Raw genomic sequence first — 17,316 nt, 5'->3', positions numbered from 1 at the left:
CGCAACTGAAGAAAGCCCTTGCACGGAAACGAAGACGCAACACAGTCAAAAATAAATTAATTAATTAATTTTTTTTAAAAAAGGGTCGCTAAACCAGAATGGGATGCCCGCATACATTTATTTAAAAAAAAAAAAAGTTATTACAAGTGTGAAAAGGCAAAGAATTTTTTTAAAGATACTGACCTGAATAGCCTGCTGAGTGATGCTGCCACTTCTAGATGAAATTCTACTGAAAGCATTAGTAAGGCCATTTATGTCTTTATTGGCATAAAAACAGTGTCCTCCCAAAATAGAATTTTATTTACCTTTATAATACTAATTTTATTTTATTTTATTTTTTAAATTTTTATTGGAGTATAGTTGATTCACAATGTTGTGTTAGTTTCAGGTATACAGCAAAGCAAATCAGTTATACATATACATATATCCACTCTTTTTTAGATTCTTTTCCCTGTTGAGTAGAGTTCCCTGTGCTATACAGTAGGTCCTTATTAGTTATCTATTTTATATATAGTAGTGTGTATATGTCAATCCCAGTCTCCCAATTTATCCCTCCCCCTGCTTTCGCCCCTGGTAACCATAAGTTTGTTTTCTACATCTGTGACTCTTTCTGTTTTGTAAATGAGTTCATTTGTACCATTTTTTTAGATTCCACATATAAGCAATATCATATGATATTTGTCTTTCTGTCTGACTTCACTCAGTATGACAATCTCTAGGTCCATCCTTGTTGCTGCAAATGGCATTATTTCATTCATTATTATGGCTGAGTAATATTCCATATAATACTAATTTTAAACGGGAAAATCATGTTTGCTATTTTTCTTTTAATTATTTATTTATTTATTTATTTATTTATTTATTTATTTATTTATGGCTGAGTTGGGTCTTCGTTTCTGGGCGAGGGCTTTCTCTAGTTGTGGCAAGCGGGGGCCACTCTTCATCGCGGTGCGCGGGCCTCTCACTATCGCGGCCTCTCTTGTTGTGGAGCACAGGCTCCAGACGCGCAGGCTCAGTAATTGTGGCTCATGGGCCCAGTTGCTCCACGGCATGTGGGATCCTCCCAGACCAGGGCTTGAACCCCTGTCCCCTGCATTGGCAGGCAGACTCTCAACCACTGTGCCATCAGGGAAGCCCATGTTTGCTATTATACTCTTATCAATATACTATAAAATACATTAAAAAATTTCTCTTTAAACTTACAGAAGATGAATTTCCCAGACCATAGGAACTTTTAGTATATCAGTATCCTAGATGTAATCCTACAATAACTAAACCTTGCTCAAAATATGTTAGAACAAAGCAAAAAACTAGCCAAATATTATTTTTATATCAATCATTAGATTTAAGTGCTTTCCACATTAGTAAAGCTGGTCTAATCACCAAATAACATTATGAAAATTAAAGACAATTTTTAAACTAGCTGCTTATTTTCTAGTTGTATCTAAGATATACCAAAACAATTAGAGAATGACAGTTTAGAATAAAGTAAAAATTGATTAAGTGCAGAAAATAAATGATACAGGAGTTAATGAAGAGGGAGATAACTTAGGTGTCAGGAGCTGGAAAAGAATGGATTTCAGAGAGCAAGACTTGGTAATCAGGTCTCTAACTCTAGCCTTGGGCAAATCATTTCTATTCTCTAGGTTTATATTTCTTCCTCAGTGAAATAGGTCTATTTGAATCTCTACTTTAAGATTGAGCAGGAGAGACACTGAGCCAGAATTTTGGAACTGCAGTTGAATGTCATTAGTAACCATGGAGAAAGAAGTTTCATTTTGGTGGTATTGGTAGAAAGTGGTGAGAAATGAATGAAGACAGAAAATGTTGACTAATATCAGAAAAAGCTAATATAGGTAGAAATGGAGAGAAGTGGGGGTGGGGAGAGGAAATATATTAATTTGAAGGACAAGGACAAGGAAAGGACAAAGATTAATTTTTTAGGATAGGAAAATTTTGAGCAGTTTGTAGTTTAAGGGGAAAGAGCCCCTGGAATGAGAGAAACTGAAAAAGTGTTTTCTATTCAAACTCTATTCCAAAGGTTTACCTGTCATATCTGACAGTGTCTCCAGTTCTTTGGCAGCAGAAGGTCCCAGAGCAATGGTGTGGATGATCGCACCACTTTGTTTTACCTCCTCAAAGCATAAGTTTATTTCATTATCTTCCCCACCAGTTAGTAATATGATTTCAGAACCAGAAGTGCTTTGGTTACTGTGGATAACTGCCTGATAGTAAAAAACCAGATTATTAATTATACAATATAATATCTAAATAAATTAAACTAAGAATAAATCTGTTCTTTAGTCTTGTAGAAGTCTTTAGGCCTATGCATCAGAGTAGGCAAAAGGAAACTTTGTTTGTATTGTCATTCCAGGTTTTGTTGGTTTGGAAATGAGTGTAACATACAATGGTCTTGTAGGTTTCCAAAGGCAGAATGTTAACAGTGCTTTCACGTATACTTAAGCTACCCAAGATAGAAAGAATAAAACACTGAGAACAATATCTAACACATAGTAAGTACTCAATGAATGTTAGCTATTATTATTATCCCAGGAGATACTTGGGGTAGAGGCAAATGACCCAGGCAGTTTGGAAGGTTGCACACTAGACAACATTTGTAAAGCCGTGACTGAAGGCAGGTGTTCAAAGTTAAATGATGTGACGTGCCTTTTAACGCATTTTAGTTGCTAATTGAAGAATCTCAGGATTTCCTGGAAAAAACATTGACCTGTCATGAAGAAGGAAGTTCCTGAATTTATCAAGTATTATAATTTTGGGGGTATTTTCCTGATTTTTACCAAAAGTAGTGGCTAAGACAATTTACTCAGACAAATTGAGAGTAAATTCTTGCTCTGCCATTTGCTAAATAGAATAGCTAGTGTTTAGTTTCTCTATCATTCTTATATATGAATATATATTTATAATAGAGTTCTATAAATAGCTCACTGTAATGATTACCTTTTCGAACTTTGGAGTAAGAAAGACCAGATTTACCAATTACTGACTCTATGATCTTGAGAAAGATATTTAATTACTCTGAACCTCAGTTTCTTTATGTGCAAAATGGGTATAAAAACAGTGCCTGACTAAAAAATTAATGGTAACGATAAAGTAAGATCATGAATGTAAAGCATTTAACATAGGCACTAATGTAGTATATGCTCAATAAATTTCAGATATTATTATGATTCTGTAAGTAAAAGCTTATATGTTGATATGGTTTCTTTACATGAGTAACAGAGTTTTTTTAATGTTTGAATGTAATTTGATATAATCTCTTCAGTAATAGACTCTGTGGTCAAAATGTCATAGATATATATCAAAACATTAAGAAAAACATATATGAACCAACATGTGCAAACATTATAACATATTCCCAAGATATAGTACTGTCATATTTTAGAAGTGAGTAGACATATATAAGAATTATGATTTTTATAATAATAGCAATCCTTTCTTGAGCACTTGTTTATCTTTTTTATTGAATTATAGTTGATTTACAATGTTATATTAGTTTCAGGTGTACAACATAGTAATTCACTCTTTATGACTTATACTCTATTTAAAGTTATTACAAAATAATGGCTATATTTCCCAGTGCTATACAATATATCCTTGTTGCTTACTTATTTTATATGTAGTAGTTTGTATCTCTTAATACCATACCCTAATCTTGCACCTTTCCCTTTCCTGTCCCCACTGGTAACCACTAGAGTGTTCTCTATATCTGTGAGTCTGTTTCTGTTTTGTTATATACATTTGTTTGTGTTATTTTCTAGATTCTACATATAATTGATAACAGAGTTTTTGTCTTTCTCTGTCTGACTTATTTTCCTAAGCATCATACCCTCTAGGTCCATCCACATTGTTGCAAATGGAAGAATTCCATTCTTTTTTATGGCTGAGTAATATTCCATTGTATATATGTATTATATATATACATACATACACCCTACATTTTCTTTATTCATTCATCTCTTGATGAACACTTGGGTTGCTTCCATATCATGGCTATTGTAAATGATGTTGCTATGAACATTAGGGGAGCCCTTATTTATCTGACATAGTTCCTATTAAATGAAATAGGTTCTGTTACTTTCCACATTTCATTAATTGAGGAAACTGAGACTTTCTTAGTTGAGTAACTCACCCACAGTCATTTAGCTAGGCATAATAGAACCAGAATTCCAGGTTTGTCTGGATCTAGAACTTGTGTGTTTTCTTAAAGCAATATGATTTACAGCAAACAGATATCATGAGGAAAGCTAAGAGATGATATTAACTAGTGGCCAAAATAAGAGTAACAGTCTCCACTTTTTAGCTGAGGCAATGAGAGGATCAGTGAAAGGAAACGGTTTTCCTTTCACTGAAAAAGAATATAAATAGGCTTAAATAGAGGCTGTCTTAGGTTGGAAGAAATTCAAATGAATACTGAAGGTGTTTTAATATAGTTCACAATTTTTATTTCATTAAACTTCTATGTATCTGTCTTGAGTTTGGTACTATACTTGAGGAACTACCTCTATCTTTGTGATTTTTAAATGTCAATTTAACTTGATGAACTGGGGTTTTCTTTATCCGTAATATAAAAATATTAGTAATCTCCCTCTTCCACAATCCCCTTAACAGCATTATTTTCTCCTCATAGAAATTCAGACTATGGGAGTGATAAAGAAATGAGGAGCTCCTAACTAAGTAATGATGATTATGTGCACACAGGATTTTTCTTCCCTTTAACCACTCCTCAGCACAGCTCAGTTCCTCAAGGGCATGTTGGTGAAATAACCACACTCAGAGAAGATCCAACTATGAACAATAGTCAACAGAAGGTCTTTAAAAATTATTTAAGTGAGGGACCTCTATGCTCATGACCCTTGTTCCAAGAGAGCTGGACAAAATTAAAAGCAATGATAAATGGCAAGTGATATTTAGAAAAGCATTCTTATTTTACCTGGAATCCTGCTTTGAGTCCCCTGCAAATTGAAGTTCCACCATCAGCTTCTTGAGGCAGATTTTGGTAAACATTATCATCAGTTATTTTTGTTAGATGATTTTGGATTTCAGCAACACTGTCAAATGTAACCATCCCAACCAAGGATCCCTTTTTGATAATTTGAATCAAGTGTAGTTCTGCTGCTTGATTCATTCGAAAGAGACGCTCTTGGGCTTCCCTGGTGGTGCAGTGGTTGAGAATCTGCCTGCCAATGCAGGGGACACGGGTTCGAGCCCTGGTCTGGGAAGATCCCACATGTCGCGGAGCAACTAGGCCCGTGAGCCACAACTACTGAGCCTGCGCGTCTGGAGCCTGTGCTCCGCAACAAGAGAGGCCACGATAGTGAGAGGCCCGCACACCGTGATGAAGAGGGGCCCCCGCTTGCCGCAGCTGGAGAAAGCCCTCGCCCAGAAACGAAGACCCAACACAGCCAAAAATAAATATAAAAAAAATAAATTAATTAATTTAAAAAAAAAGAAAGAGATGGTCTTCCTGTAAGAAAAAGATGTCTGAACAATTCCTGAGTTTCCTCCAACCTTGACAGATTGGTGAAAGACAAAGTTCATGGGCCAGAGATCATAATAATAATTGATTACTGTATTTTAGCATTTAACTTCTTCATTATATTATAAGGAAATAATATGAAAGAAAAACTTTAAAAATCAGTCATGTTATACTTGGAAAAGCCTTAAAATTTTATACCTTCTTCTTGAACAGTAAGGAAATATTTTAAAAATGCACACAAAAATGTTCGTTGCAACATAATTTTTGATAAGTTGAAAATCACCAAAATGTCCAATAATGGGGGTTATTTGACTAAATTATAATATGTGCATACCATATGACCATTAAAACTTGTGTCATGGAATCGTTTTTTTCCTTGGGGAGTGTTTAAGGTATAGTAAGTAAAAAAATCATATTATAAAACATTATAATCACATTTCTGAGGAGGAAAAACAAAATACATGAACAGAAAAAAGATAGGAATGACATACGCTCCGTAGAATTATGGATGATTTTTGTCTTTTCTTTTTGTTCAGTTATGTTATTTCTAGTTTGTTAGAACTAAAAGTTAAAGAATAAACATCATCCATAATCCAATAACCTTAATATAACAATTATTTTTATTTTAGTATATTATCTTCTAGTGCTTGTCCATATAAAATCACTGTACTAAAATTTATTAGAATAATAAAAATATTTTTTAGTTAGCTTAGTAGAACTAAACCTAAGATTAAATTATATTTCTATTAGCTTAAATACCTAATTTAGGAGAGCTAACAAATAAACGTCTTACTGAATTCACGCTTCCAGATTTATCAAATAACAAACAGACTACCTGCTGTTTGGACTTGAGTAACGAAAATGTAGGATGAGTCGGTGGATTCATTTCTGTCATGGGAGATATATTCTGAAAGTCATCAGAGTCCATGATTACATCCCATGTGGTTCTGCCATTGCACATTTTGTTTTGTAGGTTTGGAGCTTCTGTATCGTGTGTTTTTTCTGTACAAAATTCAGTCACCTGGGAAAAATCAGTTGAAAGACAATAGTACGGTAACTGACGAGGCATTACCTTCCTTTCCAAATATACAGTTGGCTGCCTTATACATCCTCCACAGATTTTATCTCCTGACAATTAAAAATTGTTTCATAATCTAACATTCTCACATCCATTTTGCATACTTGAATGGAGAAAAAGCAAATTAAAACCATCACTATGCACTGGAAATTTATTTGGTAATTCTTTTAGGTATAGGTAGATCATAGCACTGGGGGATGATGGCGGCTGACGCAACTGCTTAAGCTAACTTCTTACTTTCCCTTCTAGACTCTCGGGGGACTCAAGCCTTGAAATAAGTTTAATGGAAAAAGGGACAGGATTTGCAGTAATTTCTAGCTTCCCCCTAAAAGTGGGGTAAAGAAAATGGCCTTCTTTAATTGCCTAAGTATTTTCTATCTCTTTATAGTTTATTGAAAAACTTGAGAACAGATATTCTAACAATCTCAAATGTAATTGGCTCTGGTGAACTTAGACATAAATAAAATAATATTCCCCCAAAAATAATGAAAATGTGGGAAGAAAATGAGGAAATGTGATTGCTTCTCTTTGAGTTGCAAATGGTGAGTTGTATCCAGTAATTCTGCCAAATATTTCATTACTATAGAATCTATGAAAATCCTCCAAGTTTTGAAAACGCAGTAACTTGGAAAAACACGAGCATAAACTAGTAGCATTCAGGAAAGAATTCGTCTTGCAGTAAAGCCTCAGCTTTGTAAATATCATTTTGTTTTTTTAAATGCCCTCCTCATATAAATCTCCTGCTGTAAGCTCAGATTCAGAACTAAATTATTAAACTTGAATACCTTTTATTCAAGTTTTAAGAGTTTGTTTTCTTTCTGTTAAGTTTCTGATCTACATTTTTCAGAAGGGGTTATATTGGATGGGAGAAAAATATAGTTTTCAGTCAAAACAGTGATTTATAATCAACTTGATGATATGAAATGCCTACCAAATGTGGCTCCTCTTGCTACTGTCACTGCCTTTATTCAGGGCCTTCAGGTGTCTTATCTGCCTATTGCCATGGCCCTCCAACTGGTCTCCCTGCCTCCACTATCTCACTTCCTTTTGTTTTTCACAGTCAAAAACAAATTATCATCCTGAAAGGATAAGCTGGTTACATCACTAGTCTGAAGTTGATAAAATAAAATCCAAACACCTTAGTTTTGTAGGTTCCAATTTTGTGTTTCAATCTCATTTCTTGCTTCTTCCTCACCATGTATGCTTCGCTTATAGAACATTGAACTTTCTCCTGTCCTTAGAGTATGCCAGAAACTTTCACAAGGCTCTCGCTAATACAAATGGAAAAGGAAATTTGTGCAAATTAGAAAAAGGTGCCCTTTTCTCAAGTTCTTTTATTGCTGTCTAACTGAAAAGTGTTCTAATAAATATGAAAATCTTTAGTGACCATGATGCAAGTAATTTGGGCAGTGCTCAACTTGTACAGTCATGTGTGGCATCCTGTATTTTTCTTCTTTTTTTAAATCTTTTTTCTTTCTTTCTTTCTTTTTACATCTTTAGTGGAGTATAATTGCTTTACAATGTTGTGTTAGTTTCTGCTGTATAACAAAGCAAATCAGCTATATGTATACATATTATCCCATTATCCCCTCTGTCTCATCCCTGTATTTTTCCATCTTTGTTTCTGTAAACCTGTTTCTTTGCCTAGAATACCCTTCCCCTTACTGCTTTAGCAAGTTCATACTAATTTTATTTCCAAATCCCAGCTCAAAACTCATCTCATTAGACACAATTTTCTGACCTCCAGTTGGAGACATTTGCTGTACTCTCATGGCACTTAGTTTCTATTTCTTCCTACTTTGTATTCATATTTATTTTTCTTTTATCTCTACCTCTCTCACTAAATTGAGTTCTTCAAGAACAGTTATTTTTAATTATTTCTATATTTTTTCAGTTCCTAACATGGTGCTGGACATGAAGTGGGAATAATGAATTTTAAAGAAAGAAAATCATGGACTTGAATATTCATTATTTCAGATCATATTTCTCTTGGGTCTGAGCTTATGCCCTGGGTACAGATGCTATGCAATATATTTAGTCTATGTTACGATAATTAGAAGGTTGTGTTATTATGCACAAGATATATGGTTAAAGTACAGTATTTATCTCTGAGCCATATCTTACATAATTAGTTGCCCTCCATATTTCAGTTACATGATTTTCTTTCATTATTATTTATTTTTCAGGTAGGCAGCATGAGTTATCTCCTCATAGTCAAATGCTTTTGGAATTTATAGTTTGATACAGACAGTATATATTCCAATTATCCTCTTGTGTCACATGATCTGATATTCTATTTGGATGCTGAACTTTGGCTGCCTTTGTGGATCCAGATTCAGCAGGTTAAAGTGGAACTTCTAGATTCATGTTTCAAATATTCCCAGGAGGGAGTTTTATTAAGCTGGAAAACAATTTCTACTTAAATATCTCATTGGATTCATTTAGGAGTTTTAGAAAAAAATATCGAGTCTATATTTTTACTCAGGTCCTTCATCATTAATGCCCTAGACTCCAAAACAATTTAAATCTTATTGGAAAGAATAGGCCTTTCCAAACCTCTACGCATAGAAGTCTATGTTGCTAGTAATTTGGTATGTGAAAATTTGCTTCTTTTAAATGTTAGTTTACTATCTAGAGATAGTATACTTTATCTTGATTTGTTGTTTTTGATAACTTTCATATGTTTCATATTTTAAAGTCTTTTTTACATGTTTGGAAACTTTCATTAGGTAGCTGTAATATGTTTGCATTAATTAAGGCTGGATTTATCCAGGGAAAGAGACAATTTCCTCTTATCCAAATATTTTATAAATTTAAAAAATAAAAAATTTTAAGTTTATTTTATACTCACCTTGTGCTAAGCACTGTAATCGTACTTTCTTTATATTAGCTCTCATAAAACTAACAGCAATAACACTGTAAAGTGAGTTTTATAATTCCTATTTAAAAGACTAGAGAATTAAATCTCAGATTTAGCAGTTTGCTCATAGTAACACAGCTCGAAAATGACAGACTGGGTTTTGACATCAGATCTGTCTGACTCTCAGTCACCTGTTCTTATCTACTGAGGTTTATACATTTAACCAAATATTTCAGGTCAAACATTAGCTTTGGAACTTGAATTATTGTGTTGTTATTTTTTAATCGGTCAGATTGGTGATTGTGAACCTTTCCTCTTTTGTTGTTCTGTAGAGACAGAGCTGTTTATGTTTTCACAATATCACTCTGCAAAACTTAGTGTGCTTTAGTGTGAAGAAAATGGAAAATAGAGACTGTCAGTACTTTCCCAAGCTACAGAATGAATTACTTTGGAATAGTAATATGAATAACACTTAGAAGAAAGAATTAAAAGTAAGGTTGTAGTTCTAGACACAAGTCCACAGAAGTCAAATGAGGGAAGGGATGTAATAAGAAATTCTGTGATGCCAATGAGAAGGGTACAGTTCTACCTCTGAAGAAGAAAAAAAAGCAGGTTAGTAAGAAAAGGTGGAATAATTTCCAGATACACCCTGACAAGACTGGATACACAGGACTGGATAAAATGGCTATTAATTAACTGTCTTAGTAATTTCCCTTATTTCTATTGGTATATATAATTTCATAGTAGAAAATCCAGCTTCCCTAATTAATTTTTCCTAAAGGGTTCCTTTGTGAGACTAGAAAAAGAAAGTACTTACAGAATGGAGACTTTGCATAAACATAATGGACTCCCTTGCAGTCTGGGATTTTTCTGGGATGAATATACATTTTGCTTCATACAGCCTTGTCTATGAGTCACCTCTGCATGGCCTTGTCATGCAGCTGCCTCCCTGGCATTTCTTGAAAACCACGTTTATACCAGTAATATGAATTGAACATCTGTGATGAACGAATTAGATTATATTTGTACATGAAGGCCAGAGAAATTATGAATAAAGATTAGCATCCTAAAATCATTCCCTCAGTGATAATTGCTATAGACCATGTACCAAAATTCCATTTTGACAAAAGTAGGCACAGTGTCCTCCCACTATTTACCATTGATTTCAACAAGAACAGTAATGTTAATTCATATTTCATCATGTTCACTGCTCATTAATGTGATTAATATATCTATTATCCTTGTGACCTTGAGCTTAAGATGATAATTCCTAACTCACAAGGATGTTGTGAAAATTAAGTGAGTTAAGAGATACAGAGGAGTTGCTTCCCAGCAGGGAGGGGAGAGTCAATATTATGCTTAAAACCCTCTTAAATTTCTTATGTGTGGTACATATGTACATATATATATATACACACAAATATATATATTGCTATATAGGTGTATACATATATGCATGTATACCAAACATACAAAACCATGTGTGGTTTTTGTGTTTACAGCATTTTACAATTTACATTTGAAAATCACTGAGCTAGACTGAAAGAAGACATGAAAATAAACCCTGCATGGAAATGCTTGTGCATTCCAACATTTTGGTCTTTATAAGTAGGATAATTGTCAAGGTCCTGGCAGAGAATGAGGTGGGGTGGGATATGGGTAAAAGATAAAAGGAGTTCTTGTTTATCTGCAGGATTTACTCCCATTCTGTGTTAATATTAAACTTCAAAACATTAGTCTATTTAAATAAATTTATTTGTATTGCAAGGATTAAAGGAGATGGTTAGTCATGTTTTCCAAGAGGGTTAGCTCTAGAGTAAAAGCCTGAAAACTAAACTTACACTGCCTCCAGCAAAGTGCCTGGCACACAGTAGGAGCTCAATAAATGTTATATTAGATACTTGTCTTTACTAATATATCTCTTTTGATGACTGATAAGGAAACATTTATTTTTCATTAATTTATTAAAAATTGGTTGTTTGATACATTCTTTGTTTAGCTTTTACTTTGTACCATGCCCAAGGCTAGGGGATTAAAAAAAAAAATCAGCACTCAAGGATCTTAAAACACAGACAATTACTGCCCAGTGTGACAGGAGCCCATGCACATTGCTTTGGGAACAGTGTCAAGGATGTCTAACCCCAAATGGAGGGAGAGGAAAGACACTTAGGGAAGAAGCATTTAAACTGAGTCTTGAAGGATGAACAAGCATTGTTTGAATAAGGGAGATGGTGCTGGGAGGAGTTGCTTGGGAGGAGGTGACAGTAATGAGTGTCCTGGGTTGAAAGCCTCCTCTGTGTGAAAGATTCCAGGCAGCTTAGGAGAGATAAAGCAAACAACACAAGGGCATTTTTCTACCACACCTCTTTTCTCTAATATTTTTTTTATCCTAAAGACTTATTTTCTATTACACTGATTTCTATTGTTCTTTAATACTCATTAACTACTCCATGTGCTTGACATTTTTAATTTAAATATCTCGTCTATTCATAAATAGGACCTGTCTAAATCTACCCAGAATTATACTTCTTAAAAAATAATTTTCTCACTTATCCTTATGAAAAGTACTTCTTTTCTTTAAGCTCAAGATTAAATGAAAAATAAATATATTTAATATGAGGCTCTAACAGTTTAATTGATTTCAATGAAACAGATTCACCTTAAAAAGTTATGAATCAAACGGAATAAAAGATTGGGTAGGAACTTGAACTCTAATTCTCAGATATCTTAAGTTTTAGGGTACAACTTTTTTCTTTCTCTTTCCTCTGACAATAACATATTTTTAGTACAACTCCCATGAATACTGAAGTTTTCCCCAAATTTTGATTGATCTTGATTCCAAGGTGTAACACCAGAAATTGTTGGACAGATATATAGTGGGGCAGGTTGGATATCGCAATTAACTCTATGAGCATTCAACCACTGAGGTAGCCTTTGTTTGCCTAGTACAGAAAATTAAAAAGTCATAAGTGAAAAGTTTTGAAAACAGATTTGTTTAATAGAATGATACCTTGTTGCTTCAATAGTGTTTCTTCTGGAAATATAGAATGGCTGGTCCACATTATACTTATCAAATATTCCCCATCGGAGATGGGCCCACTTATGGACAAATACTCTGCCTATGAGAGAATATTGCCACTTATAAATTTATGTTTAAAATACACGTATCCCGGCTTTATGAAAGTTCACGTTACACCGCTTCACTTTTACGAAAGACCTTAGTACCTGTTTTTGCTAACAGAAAGAAGTTTGAAGAGAACTTTCGCTTTTATGAAAAAAGGCGAAAAGTAAAACTAGCAATCAGCATTTGTTTCGCAGCCCGCTGTTTTACAGACAGCACACACCCAGAGCAGGAAGAATGGCACCTCGAAGCTCCTTCCCTGGGAACTGCACTCAGCATCTCACCCTCAAACCCCATAGATTTGAACTGTGTCTGTGAGCATCTGTGCTTTATCTCGACATATTTTGTTCATCTGTTAACAAGATGTGTCCTAAGGTAATTGCTTCTTTGCTGTATACAATTTTGACTTATGAAAGGTTTCATAGAAATGCTTCTTTTGGATAGTGGGGGAAACCTGTATTTAACTATTTTCCTTATATTTTAAGTCTCCCTTCCCCATATCTTCAACCTGAGTCAAGGAAATCTAGAAATTGACAACTTTCATTAGGCCAAAGAAGTTAAAATGGGTTGGTATCAATAAATGGTTAATTTTATTATTAAACACACACAAAAAGAAATATAATTAGGTTGAACATAACTAGTAAATTTCCAAAGGTATTAATACCTATTTTTTCCCTTAAAAATAAAAAAAAACCCATTAATCACAATGTTATATTTGTTTCCAGTGGAAATAAAAATAGAAGTATAAAATAGATATCCCTACCTCAGGACCCATAGATAGGCAAATTATTAGTCAACAAGAAGTTTGGAGTAAAATGTATATATTGTCCTTTTTCTCCACATTTTCCATGTTGAAGTGTATAGGGATCATCTCCATATTTTAGGTAAGGATTAGCAACTATGACATCTGCCTAAAAAGCAGAAGAGCAAACAAGCAAAAACAGATCCCAAGAGCAATAGAAACAAGGAATTTTTCATCTAAATTAAGACCAGTAATATTATTAATTTAAATACTAGTCATTAGTAATTACTAAAAAATTATGAGTATTAATTTTTTTAAATCACAGGAAGAAAGAAACAGTTTAGGAGCTAGATAAAATACCCTACCTGGTCATATGCTTCTTGTTTTGGCATTAAGTACTCAGATTTTGACTTCCACGTCATTGGAATTAAAATGCTTACATTCCTGAAATAAACTCTTTGTTTGGTGGCATGAAACAGGTAAGTAGAAGCTTCAGTTACCATTTCCTGACAAAATTAAAAATACCTTGTAGTAACAATTTCACAATGAAATGAACATGAAAGTGTACATACAAACAAGAAGAAGCTAATTTAAGCCCCTCTCCCCAAATATTTTGGCAAAGACTTAACTGAAAAATAGGTTACATTTTACTATATTTCTCTAGTCTGTAAACTCTCATTTTTATATACTTAGAAATCAATTCTTTATTTTTCGCTTATCCAGACCTGCATTCAGCGTTATGGGTTGGAGCAGGGAGTGAGGGTGCTAGGTGAGATATAAAGGTGATTAAGACTGGCAGTCTGTTGGCAAGTTGCTTATTGAATTGAACAGAGGTGCTTAAAATGGGGTTGGGAGTTTAAAGTTTGGTAGATTTTATACTGTTGTTAATTGAAAAAACCATTTTGCTAGATTTATTTTGAGTTATCTTCTCATAAGGAATGTGTTCATAAAAGGCAAAGTTTTACCAAGCAGTGATTTTCTGAAAATATGTAGGTCATTGGCTTCAAATTCCAGTTTTGCTACTTATTGTATGACTGTACAAATCACTTAACTTCTCTCAATTTATACAACAAGGGTAATTAATAATCTCTATTCTTGACCACCTCATAGGGATATTGAGAGGATCAAAGAAAGTAGTATATATTAGAGTGCTATATATAGAGTATTTTATTATAATGACTAACCCAGATAAAATTAGGAAGTAAGTCAGCTTCAAAAATAAGTAATATTTTCTTTAAGATCAGATACCTAAGAATTTCAAAATTTTTAGAGTTGAACAAGTATGAACAACTGAAAAAACTGAAAAAATATATAAGATAACGAACCTCTAGGGCTTAAATGGAGGTTAGTTATTGAAACATTATAAAAGTAACTTCATAAAGATCAAATTAGAAAATAATTCTCCAGTAGCTCGAAGGTCTTTCTTTTAGCTTAATGAGTTGAAAAAATATTAGTAGTTTGGCCTTTTAATAATTCATTTGGAGAATGACTAATGCTATTAATATATAATACATAATATTTAAACTAAGCAGATATTAATCTTGACAGTTTAGATACATGCTATATAAATGACGAATACTGTCTAAGCAATTTTGGAAAGTTAGAACTCTGTGTGAATGTGTGTATGTGCCTAGGCAACATGAGTTGAAAATACTCAATGAAATAAATATAAATGGATAATAAAATTTTCACTTACCTTTATGTCTTGAATGAGTTTTTCATCTTCTGGCACACTGGGGTTAATTGCAATGACAGTGCCATCATATCCATTGTTAATCAAATTTACCATTGAGCTTTTCATTCCAGGCAAGAGATGCAAAGTTAGGAACAGAATAACATTCAGAGTGAGCACCATTTTTTCGCATGTTACAATAAACCTATTGGAAATATAAGGAGAGTATTTATGTACCAGCTTAACTCAGAAATTTGACTCTAGACCCAAATATTTGCAAAAATATATTACTAAAATATATATATATTTTATTGCTAAGATATTTTGATGAACTTCTTTATCTTTTTTTTTTTAATTTTTTAATTTATTATTTATTTATTATTTTTATTTTTGGCTGTGTTGGGTCTTCGTTTCTGTGCGAGGGCTTTCTCCAGTTGCGGCGAGTGGGGGCCACTCTTCATCGCGGTGCACGGGCCTCTCACTATCGCGGCCTCTCTTGTTGCGGAGCACAGGCTCCAGACGCGCAGGCTCAGTAGTTGTGGCTCACGGGCCCAGTTGCTCCGCGGCATGTGGGATCTTCCCAGACCAGGGCTCGAACCCGTGTCCCCTGCATTGGCAGGCAGATTCTCAACCACTGCGCCACCAGGGAAGCCCCGAACTTCTTTATCTTATTCTAAAGAGTTCTTTAATTGTTAAGTAGCAATGGGGATTATGCTGAACATTTATCATACTTTCTAAGACAGCTAAGGTGTTAAATACTCATTGAATTGAGCAATTCTTTTAGATTGTTTGTGTAGTCATCATCCTCATTATGGTGATCATTCTTTGTCTTCATTGTCATCATCATCAAATAGTATTAGATATTTTCCATTTCTGGGATCTGTTTACAGAAAAGTGCTCTGTGGAAGGATGAGGAACTGAAATGAAAAGCACCAGGAAATAACAGATGAAAAAGGCGTGTTTAAAAACAAAACAAACCAAAGATGAATAAAGAAACTAGAGTGGGAGTGGCAGTGAATTAGGATTTCTATTCTTCTTTAGGTGGGAGTCATATTATAAGCACAGTGGTTGGGAACAGCTATGGGTCAAGCGGGAAATGGGGTTTTTTGTTACTTTCTCTGATGACTTCTTGGATATTTCAGTTTTCAAATAGCACTGAATGCTTTAAGTCCTTGTATAACTTGAAAACTTAAGATGCTTCAATTAGATTTCTTTTTTGGATTGAACACAAATCTGCCAATATTCCTTAGCTTGAAATAGTTGTACACATAGCATTGTAAGCTGGCTTTAGAGTCAGATGAATCTAAACCTGACCCTTGCCTTGGTCATTTAACAGTCATGTGATTCTTTTTAAAAATTGAGGTATAGTTGAGGTACAATATTATATAAGTTTCAGGTGTACAACCTAGTGATTCACAATTTTTAAAGATTATATTACATTTACAGTTATAAAATATTGGCTATATTCCCTGTGTTGTACAGTATATCCTTGTAGCTTATTTTATGCATAGTAGTTTGTAGCTCTTAATCCCCTACCCCTATCTTGCTCGACCCTTCTTCCCTCTTCCCACTGGTAATCACTAGTTCTCTATATCTGTGAGTCTGTTTCCTTTTTGTTATGTTCACTGGTTTGTTGTATTCTTTATATTTCACATATAAATGAAATCATACAGTATTTGTCTTTCTCTGTCTGACTTATTTCACCTAGCATAATGCCCTCTACATCCATCCATGTTGTCACAAATGGCAAGATTTCATTCTTTTTTATGGGTAATAATCCATTACATATATATACTACATCTTCTTTGTCCATTCATCTATTGATGGGCACTTGGGTTACTTCCATATCTTGGCTATTGTAAATAATGCTACAATGAACATAAGGATGCATATATCTTTTCTATTTCATGTTTTTCTTTTCTTTGGATAAATATCGAGGAGTGGAATTGCTGGATCATATGGTAGTTCTATTTTTTTTATTTTTTGAGAAATCTCCATACTGCTCAGTGTTCTGCTCTTTAAATTAGAGTACAGAAATGAGTAAAACATAGGCACTGCCTATGAATCCAGTTTCAGAATCCATGTTTTTAAAGTATATGCAACATATACTACTTTTCAAAAGGGTGAATCAGTGAGTATCAGCCTAGAAAATTATTTTGAAAGCAGTTTCTTTTTATTTCTATTACAGACTAGTACTTGACAGTACAAGATCGAAGAGAATGTGGATTGCTATAATTAATTGCTATAAATCAATAGAATTTTTATCTTGTTTCAATTTTAGGTTGAATAATGGAATTTTCAAAAGACTGTTTTGCCATGAAAACTTAAGTACAAGTCTTTCAGAAT

At 33.8% G+C, this 17,316-nt stretch overlaps 1 protein-coding gene across 1 annotated transcript in view; it reads right to left on the bottom strand.

The window, feature by feature from the left end:
• LOC103020008 (calcium-activated chloride channel regulator 1-like) overlaps positions 1–15,153 on the bottom strand; it is a 28,082-nt gene extending 12,929 nt beyond the window's left edge. Inside the window, 9 exon segments of the mRNA XM_057552033.1 lie at positions 184–305; positions 2,048–2,225; positions 4,952–5,166; positions 6,284–6,518; positions 10,253–10,433; positions 12,446–12,554; positions 13,320–13,467; positions 13,664–13,804; positions 14,995–15,153. Of these exon segments, the coding sequence (XP_057408016.1) occupies positions 184–305; positions 2,048–2,225; positions 4,952–5,166; positions 6,284–6,518; positions 10,253–10,433; positions 12,446–12,554; positions 13,320–13,467; positions 13,664–13,804; positions 14,995–15,153 (1,488 nt within the window).
• Positions 15,154–17,316: the final 2,163 nt, after the last annotated feature.

The sequence above is a fragment of the Balaenoptera acutorostrata genome, chromosome 1 (genome assembly GCF_949987535.1).
Source record: "Balaenoptera acutorostrata chromosome 1, mBalAcu1.1, whole genome shotgun sequence".
Lineage (NCBI taxonomy): Eukaryota > Metazoa > Chordata > Mammalia > Artiodactyla > Balaenopteridae > Balaenoptera > Balaenoptera acutorostrata.
This window is presented reverse-complemented; position numbering and strand designations above follow the sequence as displayed.